This window comes from Excalfactoria chinensis, chromosome 1, assembly GCF_039878825.1.
Source record: "Excalfactoria chinensis isolate bCotChi1 chromosome 1, bCotChi1.hap2, whole genome shotgun sequence".
Lineage (NCBI taxonomy): Eukaryota > Metazoa > Chordata > Aves > Galliformes > Phasianidae > Excalfactoria > Excalfactoria chinensis.
The window spans coordinates 101309073-101329754 of record NC_092825.1 but is presented as its reverse complement, the minus strand read 5'-3'; the positions used below and the strand labels follow the sequence as shown (position 1 = coordinate 101329754).

The 20682-nt window shown below is 39.2% G+C and overlaps 1 protein-coding gene across 1 annotated transcript in view; it reads right to left on the bottom strand.

The window, feature by feature from the left end:
• Positions 1-1124: 1124 nt before the first annotated feature.
• Positions 1125-20682, bottom strand: part of SIM2 (SIM bHLH transcription factor 2) — a 50941-nt gene continuing 31383 nt past the window's right edge. Inside the window, exons 7-11 of the mRNA XM_072357771.1 lie at positions 18830-18936; positions 12204-12351; positions 10213-10381; positions 8802-9210; positions 1125-1852 (exon numbers count right to left, since the gene is read on the bottom strand). Coding sequence (XP_072213872.1) covers positions 1125-1852; positions 8802-9210; positions 10213-10381; positions 12204-12351; positions 18830-18936 — 1561 coding nt within the window. The remainder of the gene's footprint in view (positions 1853-8801; positions 9211-10212; positions 10382-12203; positions 12352-18829; positions 18937-20682) is intronic.

Sequence of the window (20682 nt, the reverse complement as noted above, 5' to 3'; positions counted from 1 at the left end):
TTCTTGTGGTTGTGCGATGACTTTGGGCTTTTCTTATTCAGATTGTTCTTTGACATAATTGGTGAAGTGAGTGAATTGGTCAAATAACAAATCCTACCTTTGTGTTGACGATAAGATTTATGCTTAAGGAAGTCCAGTGTGTTAAAAGCTGAACTTTTCCAAATTCAGAAGGCTATTTTGAAATCATGTTTAAGTGTTCGTGATTCCCTTGACAATAAAGAGAACATTTCTGGTGCTAAGATTAAGATGTTATTTTGACTACTTGGTTTGATTAACAACATGGCCTTACCCCAAAATATTGAGCAGAAAACACTTAGTAGAAGTTTCTTTTCCTTATTACAGTGTTTTTACTGGGGAACATCTTTAGCTCCTGCTGTGTGATTTGTGCCAATTCACAATGACAAGACCTGTAACCTTTTAATACATACCTTCTTATGTATTAATTTGTCATGATACCATTCACTTGTTAAGATTAAATGGTGTTGGTAAAAATTTCTGAATAATGAAAAAAACAAAACAAAACAAAAAAAACAACCCACGTGTGAATAAAAAATAAATAAGCGTGTTCCAAACTGAGTCCTGTTTGGTTAGTACAACTGTATTACGGATACTAAAAATCACCACTCTTTAAACAAAGTTCATTTGTCGGGTCGTGTAACAGATGGGTAGGTTGCTGATGTAGGGTTCCACACTTTGTCAAAAATACCTAAACTAGAGTGTATAGTTTATGATAATGATAACAAAACAAAAGGAAACAAAATAATCATCTTGAATGTGTTTTGAGAGGGAAGGGTTAAGGGAAAAAATGTTCTTCATATAAACCTCTGCATATAACACCTATCATTTAATTTTGTTGCACACTATAAAATAACAAAAATAAGATCTGCAACAAATCTTCTCACTGGCACCAGAGCTTAAGCTTTGCCAACAAAGCACTGAAGCGAGATGTATTCTTTTTTTCCTCACCTTGAAGGTACTGTCACGCATGTCTTGCCAGGAACACACAAGTCTGTCCCTCATCGACCTTTAGCTGTGCTCAGTAAATGTAACCATGTTTTCTCATGCTTTTTGGAAATCATTACTGTTTGACTTCATAGTTAAATGTAAATACTTTTCTACTACTGTCACCTTCCGTTGGCTATTATTACAGAAGTTCCAATATAATGGGGTAGCGTCGTTTCCTTGTGGGTTTCTGGAGAAGAGGCTGATGAGGGGCTTTGGTTTTTGTACATAAACGTATTTACTTCCTCAGAATTGTATCCATAATTTTCTCCTACGTGTCCCGTTGCTGTACATGAAGAAGTTTGAAAAGTGCCATGTTTGGCTAAAACATGATGATAATTTAGAAGCACAAATGGAACTTGTCCAGAGGGTCTTACATCCATCACGCGCTCACTCTCAGAGTCGTGATCAAGCTTTACAGTCATTCTCTCATCACTGTCCAGTTCATTTAGGCTTGTAGCATGGTGACTAATATGCCCGTATTTGGGTTCCTTCATACAAATCCGTCTTGTTTGTTCATACACTGCGGGCACAGGTAGGAGATGACTTAATTGCCCTAAAGCTTTAGACTGGAAACATTCCGATTTTGGCAGCAAGGAGTTAGCAACTGAGTTTGAAAAAGAACTTTCATTAATGCTCATTTTTTCTTGTAGGTCTCTGTTAAAAGCCAGCTTGTTTTCTTCTTTAATGAGATGGTGAGGTGGCTGAATTCTGTTTTCTATTTTGTTGGGTTTCAAGATGCTGGAATCATAAATCTCTTCTTTGTATCTGCTGCCTGGCATGGAAGCTGTACAACTTGTGAAACTATCGGAGAGAGCATCTTGGTTGTATCTCCTGTTCGATACGGGCACTTGGGGAAAAGAGAAAGCATGTTAATTACTGAAGACAAGCTCATACGATAGTTGGTCTCTGACACATTTTATGACTGAACTGTAATACCCGTTAGGTTTGGGTCAGATCCAAGTCCCAGTGAAGACATCAGAAACATTCCCATTTGCCTCAGTGGCTTTGGATAATCCTAAGACACTACTGGAAGGTTAGAAAGCATTTGGAAAGACTCAATGTTGAGCAATCCTCAAAATGTTTTCCATGCCATGCAAAGGGTCCATTTGTTTGTTTACACTAATAAACAGAACGGTATAATTATTAATGTCTGTCATTGTTAAGATGGTTGAATTGGAAAATTTAACTAAAGAATTAAATAACCACAAATATGACTCACTATTTAAAAACCTCAGACTTAATAAACTCTTTTCAGAACTCAACAAGTAGTTTATCAAAAGAAGGATGATATTGCATCTTTGCTTTTTTCCTTTGAAAAACCAGTATCAGATATTAAAAATGTCTATTGAAAGGCAAGAGAAATACTCTATAAGTAATGCTGAATCTCTGCTTTCAAGATGCTGTCATATAGTGAAACTGCCTGAATAATGTAAGTTTAATCTCCCTTGTAAGCTGAAAATAGCCACATTAGAATGCAGGGAGTACTAAATTGGATATGCAATGAAAATCAGAAGATACAGATTTTAAAATTTCAGTAGGGTGTGAACCTAGGATTTGTATTCAGGCTTCTTCTCTAAAATACATTGAGAATCTTTTCTCTGAAGCTTCTGTTTTCTGGCTAAACTCATTTAATTGCTTAAATTGTTTTTGTCATTTTCTGCGTGCCCTATGTGATATTTCCCTTTAGTACAGCGTTATCCAACAACAAATAATAAGAGCAAGTGCACTGTTTCACCCCTATACAGTATGGCTACAATTAGGTGAGTGCTAATGTTCTGTGCTGAGTATTCTGCATGGACAGTTTGGCAGCTATACTACTCCTACAAGGCGTATTTGAAGGTTTGATTGTAAACATTAAATGAGGCACTTACCAAGGTTCTCAGGTTAAACTTAAGCTGAATTTTCTGCCATGCTCATTGAAAGTCCTGAACGACCTAAATGCCTCCTGTAAAAAGGATTTTCTGTTTTCCTAAAAATTTCATTCAACATTTTAAAAGTTTGGGAGTTCCCTGTAGTAGTTGCTGATAGAACTGCACCCGCTAATAATTAAATATTCCCTGTGCTATAGTAGACTGGGAAAACCTTCGTGTATAACAGAGGAAGCAGAAATAGCTCAATTGTACCTTTTTTACATGCACAGCTTCATTAATTTCAGAGGGAGTTGCACCACGTAATTAACACCAGAATTTAAAGAGAAATCTGGATCCAATTTCTTCTTGATCAACCCACAGTCCTGAAAGAAGCAACAACTTTCCAGTTCTTGTTTTCAGTTGCTGTGTAGCCATTTTCATACCAACACATATATGCAGGACTAAGTAAACTGAATTCTTGTCATCTGTGGAAAAATGGCCCTCCTACTAGATTACAGATCAAAATGGACTCAGCCACATGCTTGAGTACAACCTAGAAATTTTATGAGTATAACTGTACTGCTATAATTTTAGCTCCACTTTTGGCATTCTTGTTATAAAAATAAGCCTCCGTGCTGAGATTTGCTGATATATAACCAGTATGATTTAACTAAGCTGGAATACCAGCTTTGGTGTTCTTCCCAAACTTGACGCATCCACAAGAGTCATGAGTTGGTTCTCACCGCATCATGGAGTGCTGTCACTTCATGGCTCTGCTCTCCCCTCTGTCCTCTCCCATTTTTAAAGCCTGAACTTGTAAGAAGCTGAAGCATCACAGTGAACAGTTGGATGTTTTTCTTTTAAATTTTGAATTGTTCTGAGCTGATGGCTGCTTTCTCGGTCCAAGAAGCAATTTGCATACTCAGAGATTTACAAGGTATTATCCTTTTCTTTTTGTTGTTGGTTTTTTTGGTTTTTTTTGGTTTGTTTTTTTTTTTGTTTTTTCCTATCCTGTGCCTCAAACATGGCTTTCATCTCTGTTGTTGAGGAAGAAGGTAAGCATTTGGTTAATTGTTTGCAGGCTTCCATTATATTTGTCAGCACATTCGTGCAGTTAGAGCAGACAGTTAAGCAGGACAGCGGTGCTGCAGAGCACAGTAGTTTTTGTCCATTTCCATGCCGAAAAACTGGCAGAGCTGGACTAAACTCTTCTCATCTTCCTTTGCAGATAAAAAACCCAGAAGTGCCCTGGGAAGGACTCCTTGCAGGGAGTTTTCTCATACACAAGTGAATAGAAAGGTGACCCACCACTCTGTGCTGCTGTAACAGGGCGGTATCCTCGGGTTGCTTCCAGCCATCCAGCACATTGGCAGTTGTCAGGGTACCTGCCTCAGCAGGTGCATTCTGCACATTCTTGCTTGCTGGACAGTTTTTACAGTTATAGAAGTCAGTGCACTAATCTGGGATGCTTCCCAGCCCATTCTTCTGCCAGGGGAACTTGGTTGTGCTGAGTGACAGAGCTCTTCTGTCATATTCTATATATGGCACATCTATAAGACCATATATAATACCAGAGTGACAGTAGCTTCTAGAAGGCCCTTCATACATGCTTACACTGCCTCCGTTTGCAGCAACTGATAACTGCATCAGGCATCACATCACTGCTAACTCTCACCAAGCAGCTCTGCTTTCTCACTTGTGAACTGGGTGCAGCATGGGCAAGTAGAAAGAAAATTTGGTGGAAAGAGCTCCCCTTCCCTGGCAGCTTGCTCAGAGCTCAGCATCCAACCACCCAAATGACAAGAAAGGCTACTCCAGAAGAAACTAGTCTGTAAAACATATAATACCTACGCATAGTTGCATTATACTGGATTAGTTTTTATCCTGTTTAACCTGGTGCTGTAGTGAGGAGTGTTCCCTCCTGACCTTCACATAGTGCTGTTAAAGGTCTGTTGGTGTTCAGTATGGGAAAGATGCTCTCAGAAAAGATATTTCATTCATAAACATGCCCTTTTCTGACAAGAAGAATCAGAGTCGGTTAAGAGGTAGAGCCGCTCCTTGTTTTCTCATTGCCCATCTATTTCAGAAAGAAATGGCAAAATGACATCTTAGAATCAATGAAGGAAGACCAATACTTAGGACAGACCTTCGTGCACCTGGGACATGGTCCTTATCTACAGGCAGTTTTGCATCCGATCTTCAGAAAACCTTGTCAGTCTTTGCATCACAGATGAAGGTCTCTTTGTGCATAACTGTCTTGCATACTTTTTCTTGGGTTTTCTGATCCACATTAATCTCAGAAGGGTGTGCTCCTGACAGTCTGACATGATGCTACACTTCACATGGACGGTACAGACTAGCCAACGGTATAAGTGAAGTGTGGATACCCTGGTACCCACAGTAGCAGTGTAACCATGGAAGTGTACAAAAGAAACATCCCTGACTGTGAAAATGGTTGATTTCTCAGAAGAGATTCTCTTTTCTGATGAGTAGGCCAGCTGGAATAAAGTGGAAGAAGTTTCAAAACCAGATTCTGAGGCAGCAGCATCTGATTTGCAGGCAGTTTTATCTGCTACGTGCTTTTCCAGGGCTTTGATGGCTTGGCATAATCATCTTAAAATCTCTGATCTCTCCAAAAGACACTATTTTCCATAGTAAAAGATGTCTCTCGCCTACGGCATTTTTGGCAGATGCCTCTGTGGATGTGATGTGTAATAGCCCTAGCATCCAGCCCGGTTGCCAGATGTCATATTTGGCATTGCCTTTGGATTGAAGATGATGATGCTAAGCAGACCCTTTCTGCTTTGAAGCTTACTAGCTGTCAGTTTGTCAGTGAACCACTGGAAAAAGCAATAGTTGACAATGTAAGGAAGATCAGATGCCCCTTTTAACTCAAAGCAAAAAAGTTGCTTCCAAAGGTTCAGATTTCTCTTTTGCCAGCAGCCTCAGCAAAAGTTTAACAGGACTAATTCTTCCTTAGGAGGAATCAAACTCCAGAACAACTAGAGATAAATCCTCTGTGTGCAACAGAGGCCGTTTTTTTCTTCCCTTTCCTAGTGCTGCCTGTGAACTCCAGTAGTGATCTCTCACCAGGACTGAGTTGACTGTATTCTTTTTCCCTTTGAAACAGCAAAAGTATGAGGGATCTTGCAGAGAATTAGTCATATCAAGTCACTGTTCCTCAATTCCCTAATAGCTGAGCACCCGTTAAAGTAAAGAACACCGCTGCTCAAAAGAAAACTCACATATTCCAATTTAAGCAACAAAAGCGGAAATAAAAGTAGTATCACAAGTAAGAATTGCAGGTGTCAGAGCTCCATTTTCCGGGTCATGAAGCGATGGTGCAGGTAGGCATGTACAAAGAAAATGAAAAACACCAGCAGTTCTTTGCAGTGATTTGTTGGGAATTTTTTTTTTCCCCTAAACAGATTTAACAGTATTCCTGTGGAATCCTTCTGGCTTCATGTATTTAATGGGAGGTGTATGCCCGCATCAACCAACCAGTGGTAAACTGCTTGTCTGCTGCTATGCTCAATAGACTTTGCTAGCAAATTTTATGGCAGACAGTCAGTTACAGAAAAGTCAGTTTTACAGACTGTTCTCTAAACAGGCTGTTCTGTCCATATCCATTCTCAGCGTATCAGATCAGCAAAGGGGTGGATCTGCTATCTCAGTCAGTCTCACTACCCCTATTAGTCTGGAAGTAGAGATGAAAAGCTGGGCTTCAGTGCACCTGGGACAGCTTTGTTCCTGCAGAATTGCTAGGGGTAATTTGCTTTAAACTTTACACTTGTCTTCAGAAGATAGAGCTTCTTTCTCATCCACAAAGGAATGGCACCTTCAGAAAGGGCAAAACATTTCTAGAACATCTCTTCTGGTTCAAAGCTACTCCTTGTCACACCAGCCCATAACACCAGCAAAACAAAGCCAACACAGTAGAGGAGCCTGGGCTCAGAAAGAAAAAGACCATTTAGCCTCCACTATTCTATAAGAAAATCTTGAATACTATTCATTTTCAGCCTAAATACAGAAGAATGAAATGCTACTGTCAGCTAGGTGATATCAGATGGTCATTCAAAGGACAAAATCCTGGACAAAAGTTACTCTGTGGGAGACACGTGCAGTATCTGATACCATCTTCTGTCTTATATAACGAGTTCATATTTTAACATCTGCATATATACCCTTCAGATCTGGGATATCTAATGATTTATCCACATGTGAATAAATCTATTGCTTCCTCCATCCCATCCATAATGAAGTTAGAAGGAAGAAACATTTTCGACTTATAATTTTACGTCAACTGGTCTGGTGACTTTTAAATAACTAGAAGAGTGTACGCAGATAGGTGTAATGCATATGAGATCTAAAGATTAGAGTGTATCTTTAGCCTGTTTAAATCATTTATAGCTCTGCATGTTTATTTCTTATCAGCTGCCATCTCAGAGAAGTCAGTGCTTTCAGTGTTTCCTTCAAAGTATTTAAGCTGACAGTCTGTGTGGAGAGATGATGTAGGTGATCAGGCAGGACCATCAAAGACATTTTAAATCAAGCAGGAAGAGTGTGCATTTCATTCACTCATTCCCTGTAGTGACTGAAAGGTAAAGATATTCAGAACGGCTTCGTATTCAGAAAGGACAACCTTCAATTTTTGTGGAAATAGACTGCGTTCCATTTCTGTATGTGGACTGAAGTGCATTTGTTTCTTTCTGACTTCAACAGTGACAGCAAAATGTGAAGACAAACTGTGCCAGTGTTAAAGGAAGTGGTATCACTACCACGTTCTAAAAGTGATTCTGGTGATTGCATTTTTGATACTTTGATAATAGAATCATGGAATTGCAGAATGGTTTGCATTGGAAAAGATGGCTCCATCCCCCTGCCACCAGATTGGGCTGCCCAGGGCGTCATCTAAACTGACCTTGAAAACTTCCAGATACAGAGCATCTACAGTTTCTCTTCTCAGCTTCTGCCACTGCCTCACTGCCCTTTGAGTAAAGAATTTCTTCCTAATACTGGATCAAAATCATAGAATCATAGCATTGTTCAAATTGGAAAAGACCTTAAAGGGTATCAATTCTGATTGCAAACTAACCAGTGCTACCTTAACTCTTTCCTCCTTAAGTTTAAAACAATTACCCTTTGTCCTATCACTATACTCCCTGACAGAGTCCCTCTCCAGCTTTCTTGTAGATTACCTTTAGACAACAAAAGTCACAGTAAGGTCTCCCCAGAGTCTTTTCTTCTTTGAGCTCAACAAGACCAGTTGTATCAGATTTTCTTAAAAGAGAGGTGCTTCAGCCCCCTGATCATCCTCACAGTCTCCTCTGGACCCTCTCCAACAGAACCATGGCCTTCTTATGTTGGAGTCACCAGAGCTAATACAATACTCCAGGTGAGGTCACATGAAAAAGAAGCAGGAGAATCCCCTTCCTCAACCTGCTGGCCACACTTCTTTTAATATAGCCCAGAACATGTTTGGCTTTCTGGCTGCAGGTGCGTATTGTTGACTCACCTTCAGCTTCCCAACAGCCCTCAGTCCGTGTCCTCAGGGCTGCTCTCAATTGATTCCATGCCCAGCCTCCTTGAATTTACCCCAGCTCAAATGCAGGACCTTGCACTTGGCCTTGTTGAACTTCATGAGTTTTGCAATGAGAACACCTCTCAAGCCTGTCAAGGTCCCTCTGGATGGCATCCCTTCCCTTCTAATACTCCAAGTTATGTTCTTACGGTATAGAGGACAAACATGTAAATACTATAAGAATACTAGATGTTACATTTCCATGTTTGTGATTTTCTACATTTCCTAACCATGCTGTATTTCCTATTTTCAAATTACATTTACAAATATTTCCCAGACATTCCAAAGCTTTTCTTTTCTTTTCCTTTTTTTTTTTCTTTCTTTTTTTTTTTTTTTTTTTTTTTTTTTCTTAAAATGACACCCACCTTCATAACTCTGTCCAAGATTATGCCGGATGAAGTTCACTGGCTGCTCAGGGAGGTTTTTGGATGGTGACTGGCTGTTGGGTACCAAAGAGTTGGTGTAATGCCACTGGCATTCTCCATTTGTCTGCAGAGTACTCAAGAAAAATCGAGCCACTTCACAGGGTGCTCCTTGAGACTGCCCAAACTTAGGAGGCAGCATTTGCTTTTTGCTGCTGAAGACATGAGAGTCTACAGGGAAGTGTCCATAATGGTAAGAGAAAGGCAAGCTATACGACGGGGCATATAAAAGTTCACTGTTTTCTGAATGAAAGTTTTGTTCTTGAATGGTGGCAGCATTCACTGCAGGGCTGGATCGCCAGTTTCCCACCTGGCTGCATTCCAGTTTGTCTGTTTGGAATGAGCTGTATTGCTGGGGGAAAGAAAAAAAAAATGAGGGGGAGAGAGTTAAATGACTAACTTTAATATGAAACAGCATAACATGTCATAAAGGCACCCAAAGCTGGGCCTCCCTGAACTGAAATCTCACTGGCTAAAGGGACTGGCTTGCCTTGCATTTAAAATTCTTTATCTTCACTATGATTTACGTTCACTTAACACAGAAACAAAGAACAATTTTCACATCCTAACACTAAGGTTTTATTTGATAATTTTACCCATTGGATTTTAACTAGTAAATGTAGGCAGTTGCAAATACCAGAGAGCAAAAGTTTGTTGCAAGGCACAGGAAGTTACTGATTAGTGGAGTTACAGACCATGAATATGTTTTGACTTGAGTGTATGTGCTAGCTGCATTCGGTGCATTTATAGGATAATATTAGTCCTTCTCAGGGAAGCCTCAGAATGTCTCATGTTTCACCAACCCAGCTTTATGATCTTCGTTGTTTCCCTTCCCCAGAGACAGTGACAGATATCCCAAATCCCATCCCAGTGCTCTGTTTTCTAGGATTCCTTTTTATGAAGCCTTCTCCGGCATACAGAAACTGCCAGCATCTATATACATTAAAAACTGTGTACATTAAGACAGAACGAGATACATTCCACCCTACATTTGTCCTTAATACATTGCTTGCTTGCTTTTTTTCTTTCTTTCTTTTCTTTTTTTTTTTTTTTTTTTTTTTTTTTTCTTTTTTACCAAGAAAACATGTTGGGTTTTTTAAGTACTTTATATCCTCCAAATCCAAAAGTCTTTCTGATTGCATCACTTGCCAGTGTTGTTTTGTACTGCTTGTGCTGTCCACCCCAAGAACAAAAGGTTCGCATTGTATTCTGGCCTACAAGGGAGTTCCTGCAGAAGAGCATACTATAGTCAGTATAGTCAGTTGCACAGTAAGTTCAGCTACAGAGGATCTCTATCCTGGCTCAAGGACTTCTACCACAATAACTAGCAGGTAAATACTGCTTAAGAAGTTACCTGTTGTGGGTAAGGCGTTGTTCTGAGTTTTGCCTTCATTTTATTACTCTTGGGTTTTACTATTTTCCTTGTTTCCTGCGAGGTAGATACTGAGTTTCTGCACGAAAACTGTGACTTAGAAATGGTAACCTGGTCCAGTGACAACTGAAGTTCCTTGTACTCAATATCTCTGCAAAAGAACAGTCCAATAAATTACATATTCAGACATACCGCAAATCCAAAATAGCTCCTTTGAAAATACATATTAGCTTTCACAATGTTTTCATTCTTCCAAGACTTTCTCTGAGTCCGCTCAGCTGGGGATGCTAGCAGGCAGTGAATTTTACGGTCTGACCCTGTTTTCATGGGAGTCTATCACAAACATTCCACTGGGAACAGAGTTAACATCTTTGCACTAAATGTCCTTGCTCTGAACTTGTTCTCAGACATCTGTGGCACTCTGTATTTTGGAATCATAACCATGTCAGCTGATAGGGAGACATGGATCAATTCATCTGCCTCCTCAGTCAAGAGCTGGTCTCTTCCATGTCCTTCACAGCTTTCTCTGATGAGAGGCAAAGGAGCAATGTTCCTCTCCCACCAGCACAGTAACCTAGTAACCAGGCCAGAGGAACAGCAATGCTGTTTTTCTGACAGTCTCTAGAATTTCGTTTATTTTCTGTTGTGTTCAGTTTCACTTGTTTTAAATACAGGGCATATTTTTTGTACAAAGGGGATAAAAAGCAAATCAAGAGCAAGCCGTGAATCATCTGCTGAAATTCTGATTGATATATTTTTGATGAGTAGGTTGTCTAATCTGGTTTGGTCAGTAGAAACGATGGAGCATATTTTTAAAAGGAAAACTAGAGAAAAACTTACTTCTCTCTCAATTCCTACCTAGAACTCATTTCTATTACTTCTTGATGGTGAATAACCTAGAAGTAAATTTAACACAACATTATGCTTTTATGACCCTGGCACAGTACGCTCAATCACTGCCCTAGCTCCTGGAACTTGCTGGCTGTGAAACTGATTATCTCCTTAGTGCTGTTATCTCACAGAAGTTCAGGAATGAGCGTAGTACTGCCCAGTGCATCTAGGGTTGAATACCTGCTTTAGGTAGGTTAAGGAAATACATTGTGGTTGCTAGCTCTCATACTTCAACTCTTCAAGGCCAAGTTATAGAAACAGCATTATAACATACAAACACACATGACCCCACCACACATGTCATGCAAACACAACTTACTCTGAAACAAGGTAAAAAATGAGCAAATCTAGACAAAAAGAGTGTGTAGTTCCTCACCTTCTTCCACTGTTGTTCAACCCAAGGGTGCCCACTATCTTTTTTTTTTTTTTTTTTAACAGTTTTTTTCAGGCACAGTCTATTTCATTGTTACTTATCCCACTTATCCCATGTGGATTACTGTCTCCCTTAGGTTTATATCATGATGAGACTTTTGTAGCACCTTCATGGCTTAAACCAGAAATCAGAAATAGCAGGCCCAAACCATCGCACATTCACAAGCTCAGAGGGAACTGTTTGTCGTTGCATATATCTGTTCAGCCCAAGGCAAGTGAGGGAACCCTTAGTTATCTACCCATCCCCCAAAGAAGTAATACCTTCTACCATTTCTCAGTCTCATAAACTGACACTGCGATCTCTGCTGAGTAGCACTGTGTCATGACAGCAACTCTGCAGTTCTGATGACAGTTGCAGAACTGGGATCCAGACCTAGCACAGATAAATAGCTACCAGTGGTACTACGCACCCAAGCATACAGTATATGAAACAGTCTTCATAAATACTTGCTTTTTGTTTGTTTGTTTGTTTTTGGTTTTTTATCTCAGTAAGCTTTTATAACTAAAACAGAGAGGTTATGAGGAGAGTAAGTGGCTGTAGCATGCAAACACAAAATGGTAATAGAAGACACAAGTAAAACAGACTAAAACAATTTAAGTAATGAATCAATTACTGATAGCATGTAATGGTACAAAGTATTTTGACTTACGTAAGGACATAATTGACACTCACTATGCAGTGAGGCCGTGATGAACGGCTGTTATGCACGATGGTAGCGTAGCTCTGTACCCAAACCCAGCCTCCTTGCTTGGACAGTAGTCGATAGTACTTGGTTGTTACTTGGCCTTTCACCAACACTGTGAGTAAAATACAAAAAAAGCATTTCACATTGCTTGGAGTTATGACCTAGAGATTCCCCAGAGAGATTTATTTGCAAGGGAGGGACTTTTTTCCCTCCTCCTCCTCTCTTCTACTTCCTTCTCCCACAGAACTTCGAATAGTTTATTCGCAAGTGTCTACCCTACTCCTTTATATGTTTTCATGGTTCCACGTCGTTGTGTGCAAATAACATGTTGTGAACTATTAAGGTTTGTCTTCTGTTCTTCTCCAGTTCACTCTACTCCTTTCTGCCTCTGTTCTGCAAAAGCATTTTCCGTTTCTAATCCTCTGAAGGAAAATGAGAAGTTCAAGGTATTTTCAAATGCACACAACATTCCAGTGTATTTAGAAGCCCTTTCCATATTCATTGCTTGAAAGATAATTGTGTATTTTGCTGTGTGTTTTATATTATGTTGCTATGACCCTTTTTCTTCTGTAAGCTCTACATTTCAAAGGTTGACTTAAAAGAGCAAAGGTAAAATTCTCTTCAGTTTTTAAACACACAAAGGAAGGCAGTGCCAGAGGGATAAATCAGTTATCAGATAGATTTCACTAAAATCTAAACAGTCTGAATGCTCTGTGAACAAGAACATTTTTACATAAGGTTATGCTATAATAAAAGTTGTGTGGCACCACTAAATATTTAAGCTTGCCACAAAACTCTCTGCTTCAGTGCCAGGCATTTATCTAATGATTCACCAGAAGATAATTAACAGCCTTTAACTATTCTTTTTCTCTTGTAAAACATGAAGCATTTGATTAGAAAACCCCATCTTCTCACTCTCCTATGCAATCGTTCACTTTAAATTAGAAAATAATCTTGATACTCAAACTATTGCAAAAAAAAAAAAAAAAAAAAAAAAAAAAAAAGGTCTTTAAAAAAAAATTAATAGCAGCAATTCCTTGTAGCTTTGTATAAATCATGACAAAGAAATCAAATTGCTGCTTAAAGAAGTAGAGTTTGCATTACAATGAACTCAGTATCAAAGCTGTTCTCTCAGTATATGAACTTGGTGCAGAAGCAGATATATAATAAGATATATATATATTATATATATATATATTATATATATATATATTATATATATATATATTATATATATATAAGATATATAATAAGAGCAAATGATCACTTGAAGTTAAAATATACAGCCTTTTAATTAGCATTCACACAGGATTCTTCTGGCAGAGAGGGCATACAGTATTAAACCAAGAACAAAAAAGTAAAAAGTGTGTGATCATTCTTGATTTGTTTTATTTGCTAATGAATAGTATGACTATCAGCCCTCACTGGAGTTGGCTTTTTTGTTGTTGTTGTTCACTTCTCACTTGGGAGAGTGTGCATCTGTAACCTCAGTACTAATTAGAGACTGCAATAATGTGGGTAATAAATATCCCAATGGAAGACTGACAAACTGAAGCAAGATTTCTTCTTCTTGGTAAAAAGCCCTTTTAATCTGTTGCATATGGAACCTCTGTCTGGACAGTTTACTGTCTGCAGAAGGCAGAGCATAATTAGACTTCTTATCAAATCCAGAAAATCTCCCTAAGAAAATCAAGCTCTTACTGAACGATTATAGACAGATCTTTCTGGAAGTGTCGGTTCTGCTTCTATTCTCATAGAATAATTTCACAGAATCACAAAATGGCTTGGGTTGGAGGGGACCTGAAAGATCCAAACTCTGTGCCATGGACAGGGCTGCCCCCCACCAGCTCAGGCTGCCCAGGGCCCCATCCAACCTGGCCTTGAGCGCCTCCAGGGATGGAGCACCACAGCTTCTCTGGGCAGCTGTGCCAGTGCCTCACTGCCCCTGCAGTGAAAAATTTCTTCCTAACATCTAACCTAAATCTCCCCTCTTTTAGTTTAAAGCCACTCCTCCTTGCCTTATCACTATCTGACCATGTAAAAAGCTGATCTCCCTCCTGCTTGTAAGATTCCTTCAAGTACTGGAAGGCCTAAATGAGGTCTCCCCAGAGCCTGTTATTCTCCAAGCTAAACAACCCAAGCTCCCTCAGCCTTTCCTCGTCAGAATGATGCTCCAGCCTTCTAATCATCTTTGTGGCTCTCCTCTGGGCCCAACTCAATAGCTCCACATCTTTCTTGTGCTCAGGGCCCCAGGTCTGTACACAGTTCTTCAGACAGGGCCTCATGAGGGCAGTGCAGTAGAGACAGTCCCCTCATTCTCTCTGCAATCCACTGCTCTTTTGATGTTGCCCAGGATACTGTTGTCCTTCCAGGCTGTGAGGGCATGCTGCTGGCTCATGTCCAGCTTTTTGTTCATCAGGATCCTCAACTCCTTCTGCACAAGGTTGAATTATAGGATATGGTACCCATGTGTTCAGAAATCAAGAGTAAATATATCTTGCAGGACATTCAAAAACCAATCTCTGCAAACAGCAAACCACCCCTGCTTAGAGTTTGAACTTTCTATATTTCAGATTTTGCCTTGTACTTGCAGGTGTTTTTTCTCATGCCTGCATTTCTACCCAGAATAATTGGGTGGAGGGTGATAGATGGCACATACGTACAGATACTGAAAAAAATAAAGGGGGAAATGTATATAAGTTTATAAACAAACCCACAAAATATATAGACATATATCCTCTTTAAGTGCAGCGTCTCTCACAAAGATAAGTGAGTTGTGTTTACTACTCAACAGAGTCAGTGAAACAATGCCATGGAAGCCTGTTCCAAAAATATTTGTTAATAACCAATAATAAGCCATGAAATCACAATGTTTCTTGTGGTTCTGTATTCCAAATTTTACAGTTCTAGAAAATGGGGCTTATATTTTGCCCCAGATCATCTAACACATTTTTTCTAATGTGGCCTCCATCCCCCAAAATGGAATCCAATGGTCTGATGTTTTGCTAGCTATCATGAAGTTTGTCCAGATGCTTTGGGACCAGTTTTGACTTTTCTTTCTCTCTAATTCCTTTTTATGTTTTTTAAATCCCTGTTTTAGATCTCCAGTTAAGACAGGACTTTTAAATATGTAAAAACCGCTGAGGACTGCAGTGCTCCACTTTTCTTCCTAATTACATGGATAAACCAGTATTTCTCCTGGGACAGGGGGAGGACTCCATGTCTCCTGCATTTTTAGCAATCTGGGGGAAGTCTGACCTTGACTAAAAGACAGGATCTGTGCTTCCAATACAGAAAATAAGGTCAATTTCCATTTGACTCTTTCTTAAATTATCCTTATTTTATGATGATTGGGAAACCTCAGAAATGGGAGTGAGGTAAATCCACTACCAAGAAGATCTGTGTATCTTCAGACTTCTTGGTGGCCTCCCCTGCAATGGGATGAGAAGGATTCGGTGGCTTTACTCTTGGCTCTGAGATGTTCAATTTGTAACTGGGTGTTCCTCTGTTGTGGTTCTCTCCTTATTTATGAGGCAAACTGAAAAAGGCATTGGGCTGGCTGGGCTCATCCTTCTGGTCTGTCACAGACATCTATTTTAAAAGGCTCCAGCAGGCTCACAAGCACATGGCTGGGAGTTGCCAGCCTACACTTCAAGATACCACTAAGAGAAACGAAATTCTTGGTTCTGTGCTGAGAGCACTTATTGTTTTATTGTCACTGGCGCACTCAACCTTGTATGTCATCAGTCCAGTTCTTGAGCAGTGTGGTCAGGGGATGGTGCCCCAGCAGGCTCTACAGTTATTTTGCTCTCTTAAAAGCTAATGCAGTTCTGCCAAAAGGCCTGATTGCTGTTGGAGCAATAGCAAGGGCAATACCGTGGACAGTAAACTGCTCTTCCATCAGATAGTTTCTATAAATACATAATTTCCAGGAAGCAGCAAATCAGTTTGGGGGTGACATCAGCTGGGACTACGGCTTTGGCAAGGCAAAGATGTGACTTTTGTACAAGATTATAAGGTGGAAAGCTCAGTGATGCTATAATGTGGGATGCTCAAAGTCTTCTTCACAAAGAGATGATGGTAGAAATGAAGGGATTTCTCCAAAGCCAGAAAAGTAGTTTCTATACTGTAATAGAGGAATATTTTGCCTGTACTAGAACAGCTTCTCTATACAGTCTCATAGAATACAAGATTCTAAAAGGCAGAGACTCATTATTTGTGTGGCCACATTTCCCCTGTTGAAGAGAAAACACTGTACATATTGATGGTGCTATAAAAATAAATAGCACTATTTCAAACATCAAAATCTTTTTCGTAGAGCTAGAAGAAAATCAAATGTTTAGAACAGGAAACACTCTTTGCTGCCAGCACACCTTAGGCAAACATTCACATGTATATTTTCCTCATAGCCTGTTGTTCTTGTTACACTCCTTCTAACTTGTTCCCCTCAGTTTCCTCTGTTTTGTTCTCTGTGCTGCCTAACTTAAAGTTCACAAGCTTCAAGTCTTCAGTTCAGGATTGTTGTTTTTTTCCTCTTAGAAAGAGCAATTGGTTACTCTGCTTTACTGTCGCTTTTCTTTTTTCCTTTTTCTTTTTTTTCCTTAATACCCTTATTAGGTGTAAGATGTTTCTCTCCAGATTTCTTCATCAGATGACACTTAATCATCACATTGTTTTATTGAATGGTACGTCAAACCTGCCAGAGTTTTACTGTTCATGTTCCTCAGACAATTGCTGATAGATGGTGGGGGAGTTATAGCAGCGTTCCCCGGAGAAGGTTTGTACACTTTACATCTGTTTTAATAATTCCTATTACTCAGTATTTTGACAATGATTCTGCACTGCTCCCACTGTTGACCAAGCTTTTTATTTATTTATTTATAGCTTCTTGGTATGTAGCTGCTTTGAAACTTTCATAAATTTCTATGTATGTACCCCATATTTTTCTTCTGATTTTAAACTTTTGAATAATTTATCTTTGTAATTCTGGTAGAGTAGCTAGAGAACTGCTTTTAGTTATTCTGTTTGGTTAATGTTTTTGGTTGTTTTTTCTTTCTTTGTATGTGGTTTGGTTGTGGTTTTTGAGTAATTCAATAAACATAACATGTCTCTATTTAGAACACCAGTCATACACAGGTCAAACTAGTAATCGAGCTACAAGTCTTGACTACAGTGCACACAGATCTATCCATGACTCTGCTCTCAAACAGACAAATTGTTGTCCAGAGATTATTGCAGCTATATTGGAAGCATCTTTATAATTGTTGTCATAGGTATTTTTTAACAGTTGTGACAATAAAGCATGATTTTTGTATAGGTCAACATTCACAACCAGATGCAGAGGTTAGTACTACAGACAGGATGCCCCAGTGGATGTGTGGGAGGTTATTACACACACTGTAGCACAGAATTGTAAAATTGCTCAGGTTGGAAAAGACCTTTAAGATCATCAAGTCCAACCTCAGCCCAGCCATACTGCCCTAACTCTAACAACCCTCCGCTAAATCAAGCATGTCCAGGTCATTCTAGTTTTTAGATTGTAAAGCAAAATCTTCAGTAACATTATGGCAACTATTAACTTCTTATAAAGGTCAACTTCTGCTCCCCCTGGTGTAGCATACGCTGCCGTCAGTAGAATCCAGTACTTGGAATTTCAGCACTGGTTTGTGCCAAATACAATTACATCCTCCTTTTTTTTTTTTTTTTCCTTCAAATCCTCATGAACATCCCAAAGTAAGTTGGAGAACCAGCCTTGGGAAGCCTAAGAGAAGGATTTGACTCCAACTGCTTTCAGTCCGCAGGAACAATCTGGAAAAAAAATTCACTAACAGTTGTTTTTTGGATTTCATCTTTGCATCGTATGGGCTGCAGCAGAGTGAGCCAAGTCCAGATTTCAGCTATTCCCTCAATTTGCTTCTCAAATTAATGCGCTACTGAATGAACTACTTCCCAAGTCCAGATGTTTGAAGATATGATTAGTGTCTCAGTTGGCAGATGGGGGATTATTAAATGTGTATTTATTTTATTTTGTTTCCTGACAATCCATTCTCCAAACCTCACCCACATGCTATTAATGAACACTCATTTCAGGATTTTTGGGGTTTGCATTCACTTCAAACATGGGCTGATTATTACAAACATGTTTCAGAGGAATGGGGAGCTGTTGCATAATTTTTCTTTAAACAGTGACTAGTAAAGTCCAGATTTTCTGTTCTTGCTCACTCACTTGCTCTTTTGTACTTTTTTTTCCCTTCAGGAGTTCACCACCCAGAATCAAGTCCACATTTTCAAAAGAGCTCAGATCCTTTAAGTCAAAGATAAAAGTAGACAGATATGTTTTTTGTGGGGTTTTTTTGTTTGTTTTGTTTTGTTTTTTTTTTTTTTTTTTTTTTTTTTAAGAAGCACAGCATATTGAGTATTTAGCTTATTTGCAGAAGTAATGTTTTCCTTAAGTGATAGCCGAGCACTTTTGAAAATCTATCTCCCATCAAGATTTTGAAAGCTTTCTTTTCTTTCAAACATAGTGCCTGTTGCCTGCAAAACTTCTCACCCTACTTAATAAATTTCGATCTAGCATTCTTTTTACTTACACAGATGATGAGCATATCGTAAATGGAACACATCACAGCCATGCACATGGTGATAGAGGGTTTTTTCTATCAGATCTTGGGGTTCATATCCAGTTAATTCAGTCACTCTAGAAAAGGAAGATTCCATAATAAGCAAAATTTCCAGGAATATTCAGTTTTATAAACCTAGCATTTAATTGTGCCAACAAGTCAGGTACCTAAAAACTGTAGGACAAAATATTAGTTTTGGAAACAGAATCCTCATCTTTATAAGAAAATAAACCCTCTCAACCCAGCCAAAGCAAGGTGCAGCTATTCCCTGGCCCGCCTTACACATAGACAGGAAAAAGAGTTCTTATTTCAGCTTTGGGCTTTTGCCACTGCCCTGCATGATCCTTTATACAAAGGTCCAGTTGAGGAGCTAGTCACGAAACAATAAAACTACTCTTGTACACCACTGACAAATTTTCATTTGCTTTTGCAAACATACAAGTGTAGCATGTATGTCTGTCCATAGAGACTGTGATCATGGTCTATAAATAAATTCCAGTTAATGACTAACAGAAGAAGGAAGCAGCTTATTCCAGCTAAAAATGTAGAAAGACAGGAGCTATGAAGATCACAAGCTAAGAAAAAGAAAGCTGAAGCTTGATTTCAGAAAAACTTCCTCACATGACAAGCAGTGGAAGAAAAATGAAAGGATTTGAGACAGCAGCATTTCCGCAGATGTTAAAGAATGAGGCTACCCTGTCCAGTCCTATAGGAGGCCACACCTGTAAGTCATCTGGGAAGACAAACTCTATGATTCAAAATGGACTTTTTTTATTTATTTAGCACTGTTGCTTGAGAACAAAATCTTGAAGTATACTGTGCAATTTGGCCACAACTTAGCTTGTTTACCAAGTGTTCCTGGGGGTGTTTATGCTGTTATGGGCTTTTTTCATCTAAAACAGCAGGCAAGATGTGCTATGTGAAGGTGCTCTACATGAACAAGAAACACAGTCCATTGGCAAGTGATCTGTAGAGTAAAATAGTCAGAGCTGAGGATCTGGAGCCTGAATATCTTAATTGTGGGACATTTTATTGCAACTAACTCTAGACTGGGCCTGTGAACTGAAAGTTTTGTAATTGTTGGGGTGACATGATCCTAGAGGTATTCTAGTTTAGTCTCATCTGGAATTCATCCAGTTCACATGCCTAATGCATCTTCGTGACATGAACTCCTGTGCAGTGAGTGGAGATGGTCAGGACATTTGCCTCAAAAGGATGCTTCTGGTTTGAACTAAAATACTAGCACGGTTACATTATATAACAAGGACTGGCACAGTAGCATCTACTGAAATGAACACAGAGGTCTCAAGCAACACGTGTCACCAAGGGTTGAAGATAATGCAAACTTTGTTTAATTGTTTATTTATTTATAACTATTATGCATCTTATTCACTGTCGCTCTAACATTAAGTAACCACATGAACTTCACAGAGGGTTACATTCTACTTGCGATACAGAATGAGGGGGATTCTTCTGAAGGAAATCAGAAAAGAAAAAAAATAGCAAACAACCAAAGAAACAAACAAAAATAGCCCTGTGCCTTCATGGTCTAATTGATAACCAAAACATTAATATCTCCCTTAGCTATACCTTCATCGGGCAATGTCTTACACATTTGCCTCAGGAACTGCCAACACAGAATGAGCACTGGTGATCTGTTTCCATATGATGCTATGTGAGCATGTTCACATGCTTCTCTTCTCCAATGTGCCCTGTCCTTCCTAGCTTACAATTCTGGGGGTCCAAATTCTCACTTAAGCCAATCAGCATAGTGAAATAGTTGGTGTAAGGTCCAGTTCAGATTTCGATGTCCCTTCTGAATT